The sequence below is a fragment of the Arachis ipaensis genome, chromosome B02 (genome assembly GCF_000816755.2).
Source record: "Arachis ipaensis cultivar K30076 chromosome B02, Araip1.1, whole genome shotgun sequence".
Lineage (NCBI taxonomy): Eukaryota > Viridiplantae > Streptophyta > Magnoliopsida > Fabales > Fabaceae > Arachis > Arachis ipaensis.
The window spans coordinates 80,406,951-80,411,544 of record NC_029786.2 but is presented as its reverse complement, the minus strand read 5'-3'; the positions used below and the strand labels follow the sequence as shown (position 1 = coordinate 80,411,544).

At 29.3% G+C, this 4,594-nt stretch overlaps 1 protein-coding gene across 2 annotated transcripts in view; it reads left to right on the top strand.

Annotated features, from left to right (window-relative positions):
* Window positions 1-4,594, top strand: part of LOC107625523 (probable LRR receptor-like serine/threonine-protein kinase At5g48740) — a 13,597-nt gene that overhangs the window by 3,649 nt on the left and 5,354 nt on the right. The window contains exons 4-14 of one of the 2 annotated variants that reach the window (XM_021116026.1): window positions 111-222; window positions 533-601; window positions 694-762; window positions 847-915; window positions 1,134-1,205; window positions 1,595-1,663; window positions 1,727-1,971; window positions 2,471-2,676; window positions 2,913-3,039; window positions 3,129-3,197; window positions 4,233-4,422. In XM_021116026.1, coding sequence (XP_020971685.1) covers window positions 111-222; window positions 533-601; window positions 694-762; window positions 847-915; window positions 1,134-1,205; window positions 1,595-1,663; window positions 1,727-1,971; window positions 2,471-2,676; window positions 2,913-3,039; window positions 3,129-3,197; window positions 4,233-4,422 — 1,297 coding nt within the window. Of the gene's footprint in view, window positions 1-104; window positions 223-532; window positions 602-693; window positions 763-846; window positions 916-1,133; window positions 1,206-1,594; window positions 1,664-1,726; window positions 1,972-2,470; window positions 2,677-2,912; window positions 3,040-3,128; window positions 3,198-4,232; window positions 4,423-4,594 lie in introns of both variants that reach the window. The other variant, XM_016328170.2, reaches the window with a different exon arrangement.

Below are 4,594 nucleotides of genomic sequence, written 5' to 3'. Positions count from 1 at the left end.
AAATTGCACGTTTTGAAAAATTTAGAGGGTAAACTGTGCATAAACCAAAGTTAAGGGGTAAATTGCAAATTACCTTTCATTTCTGGGATAAATTTGTATTCCAGTTTCAGCAATGCAGGTTATTCAGCAGTCCACTGGATTGGATCTTGGATGGCAAGATGATCCATGCTCTCCCTCTCCTTGGGAAAACGTTGATTGCCAAGGAAACCTCGTTACATCATTGTCTGTAAATTCAAACCATGCTTTTTTTTCTTCTTTTTATTTATAAAGGATCAAGATTCGGTAAAATTTGCGATTTATAGTTTGAGTTCTAATAAAATTTCTAATAATTTTGATTTTAGTGTATAAGTAGCATAGTTAATTTCTATATGGTCTTTCCACATATAGATTAATTTGGATTGAATATATCTGTGTGAAGTTTCACTGTGTGAAAATTATGATCAAAATTGTAATTCATTAATATTTCAGTGACCAAAGAGTATTTACTTTTATTTATTTCATTGGTGATCTAATTGTGACTTTATTTTATCAGGGATCTTTCAAACATAAATTTGAGATCAATTGGTCCTACATTTGGTGACTTGTTAGACCTTAAAACATTGTAATCTTCTTTCAACTAAAACTGTAGACTATATTTATGTTTTTCTCACACTCAATTTCTCATAATCATAACTGGTTTTCACTGTTCATCAGGGATTTGCACAACTCATCTCTTTCTGGTGAAATACAAAATTTGGGTAGCTTGCAACGTCTTCAGATACTGTAATGCCTTAAAATCAGGAACTTGATATTCGATTATATTAAAAAAAAAAAATTGGTAAACTAATTACAGCTAAAAATTTTCAGTAACTTGAGTTTCAATCAACTAATATCCTTTGGTGCAGAGCTGGAGAACTTGATTAACCTTAGAGTACTGTAAGTTACATTCCCGATTCCCTAAAAGTTAGAAATTATTTTAATTGAAACGAAAATTGATTGAACTTGATTAACCATTGATATGTGAATTTAGTTGCATTGATTTATGAGTTTGCACTTTAGAATGCATTAAAATGAAAATTGTTTGTGAAACAGAATTATAATGTTGCCACAATTCTTGGCCTTTGTTTACATTATTTCTTTTCATTATGTTAAAGAGACTTGCAGAACAATAGTCTAAAAGGAACAGTGCCTGAAAGCTTGGGAGAGTTGGAGGATCTCCACTTATTGTAAGTGAGCAATTATCAAAAACTAAAATATGAATCCTTTGTTTCAATTCTCTTCATTTATGTTAGAGAATCTACCAATCTCCAACAAAATATAAGGACTACAAAATTTTCCTTAATATTTAAAATAACTAATTCATCTTTTATTATTCAAAAAAATAGTAGTGAATTATTTCTTTATTAATATCTCGGTTCTTTTTAAGGACAACTTATTATTAAGTGAATGGTAAGAAAATAAAATTTGTTTGGCGAGAAGCACAATTGTCACTTTTAAATCTTGAAGGACTATTTTGTTCCCCCAAAATTTTAATTAGGAATAAGATTTAGGTTTATTATTCATTGTTTAATTTTTCCCCCTTTTGGCCTTTTCTTTCTTTTCTCTGTTTCTGCAGGAATTTAGAAAATAATAGACTAGAAGGTCCATTACCACAGACATTGAACAAGCCTACTTTAGAGATCAGGTACATAATTTATTAATCTTAATGCAGTTTTCTCCTTAAAACACAAAATGTTTGTTTCTGCAGAGCATCAGGGAACTTGTGCCTAACATTTTCCACAACCACATGTGATGATGCTTCATCCAATTCTACAAATGAGACACCTCAAGTCACTACAGTTCCTGAAAATCAGCACAATGTGCATAAACATCACCTAGCAATCATTCTAGGAGCAGTAGTTGGAGGAGTTACACTAGCCTTTCTATTACTAAGCATTTCACTTTTCTTATATAAGACTAAAATGCAACATGAAGTAGCCTCACACACATCAAGTATGCATTCTTTTACTTCATGCAAATATATTTACAGTCTAGTTTTAATGCATTGGTAGCAGTGATGAATTTAAAAAATTTCGATAGTAAAAACAAAATGTATATAACATCACAATAAAATAATTTAATGTAATGGGACAAATTTAATAGCATAGTGAAGGCAAATAAATAATATTGTTGTATATTCGAGTACTAAAGAATTTTTTAAAATCCAGTGGGGTACTTGCCCTCTATACTATTCCACATAAATCTGTCCCTGATTGGTAGTATACAATATTTTACACAGTCATATCTTTATACACATTTCGATATAAATATTAGAACAATGATATATTCAAAATCATTATTAAGAAATCACCAATAAATATATAAATATACTTTTTGATTAATATATTTTGTTATATTTGTATTTTGGATTGTATTTATATTAGATATTCGTATTTGTAGGGGTGCAGCATAATGTGAAATATTTAAATTGATAAAGTTTTATGTATTTTAGGGTCTGATAGGGATATGAGGAACTGGGGTGCAGCAAGAGTGTTTTCCTACAAAGAGATTAAATTAGCAACAAGAAATTTCAAAGAAATTATAGGAAGGGGAAGTTTTGGACCTGTTTACCTTGGAAAGCTTCCAGATGGAAAATTAGTAGCCGTCAAAGTTCGCTCTGACAAATCCCAACTGGGGGCTGATTCTTTTGTCAATGAGGTTAAATTACTGAATTTAATTAACAATTTTGGATCTTATAAAATATTATATTAGTATTTGTTAGACTATATATTATAAATACTGTTATTTAAATATTTTGTTTTAATTCAATTTAAACTTTATATAAAGCGATAAATAATTTTCTATTATATGGTTCACTTCTCTAACCATTTTTCTTTTCTAGTGCCTAACTGCCTATAATTCTTGACATTTAATATATATTGTGTTGAGCTCAGGTTAATATTTTGTCAAGCATACGGCATCAGAATCTTGTGTCCTTGGAAGGATTTTGCAATGAATCAAAGCATCAAATATTAGTTTATGAGTACTTACCTGGTGGATCCCTTGTTGATCACCTATATGGTACTAAATTCTTCAATACAGCTTCATAATTCCAACAATTCAATCATCATGATAAATTTTCTTTTCTATCTTTTTTTTTTTCCCATTAGGTACAAAGAGTAAAAAAACTTCTCTAAGCTGGGTTCGGAGGTTGAAAATTGCTGTTGATGCAGCAAAAGGTACAACGTTGGATCGGAATAAGTTTTGAAAACAGTAACAATTAGAAATTGAGTAATTTCTTAAGAAATATTTAGTTTGGATACTTTACTCCTTAATAAATTTTATTCAGTAAATCTGTCTCTAAATTTTTATTTCGTTAGACAAATCAGTCCTTAAAGAGATAATATTGAATTTGGTCTCTTAACTTACGCGAGTCTCAATTTAGTCATTGAAGTTTCAATCACTTTTTTTAGTCTCTAAACTTTGCGAACGCAATTTATGTTAGTCCCTGAAACAACGTTAATAGGCAGTTGGATGCTATATTGGACTCTTTAAAACGATGTTATTTTTGGTTTAGCACTCAAATAACCCAAAAACAGCATGGTAAGTGGTGTTTATTAAAGTTTTTCTCCTAAAGTAAGTGATATGGCTCATTTTTTGACTATTTGAGCGCCAAAATTAAAACGGCGTCATTTTACACGTTTTAGGATATCCTCTGATTGTCCATGTCAGCACTCTATTAATGTTTCTATGCCAGAAATTATTTCAAGGACTAATGTGAATTAAGTTTGTAAAGTTTGAGAATTAAATAGAAGCAATTGAAAATTTCATAGAGTAAATTGAGACTAACGTACAAGTTTAGAGGCCAAATTGAGTATTAATTTTTTCTGTATAGAAAAATTTATTTGAGAATTTTAAAAATTTTTCAAGAATTGTTGTGCTTTTTATTAAATAATGATAAAATTATTTTGTCTAATTTTTTATTAAAATTTGACTAAAGATTGATATGACTAATAAAATAAAAAATTAAAGACTGATTTACTATATATATAACTTGTTGAAAATTAAATTGTCTTACTAAAAATTCTTTAGGGATTGATTTAAAATATTACTCTTAGAAATTTTAGCCCACCAAGTAAAGTATATGAATCAAATGTTAAATGACATCAAAATTTTCAACAACAAATTATATATAAGTTAAAACTTATTTGTATTTCAATCTGTTGTAGCTACAAAATGAGCATATTCAAGCTAATTTTTGAATTAATGTTAAGGATTGGATTATTTGCACAACGGAAGCGAACCGCGAATCATTCACCGTGACATAAAGTGCAGCAACATCCTCTTGGACATGGACATGAATGCCAAGGTCTGTGACTTAGGCCTTTCTAAGCAAGTCATCCATGCTGATGCAACTCATGTCACCACTCTTGTTAAAGGAACTGCTGGTTATCTTGATCCAGAGTATGTTTTTACTAAAATTAATAACTTCATATTGCTTTCTTTCTTTTATTATTATTATTATTATTATTTGCATTTATTTTTTTCTGTAAGCTTTGTTCTTCACTGCTTTTTCTTGCTTCAAGAATCATTTTTATGATTTTTCAGATTATCAAATAACATTTCTCCTTTTCAT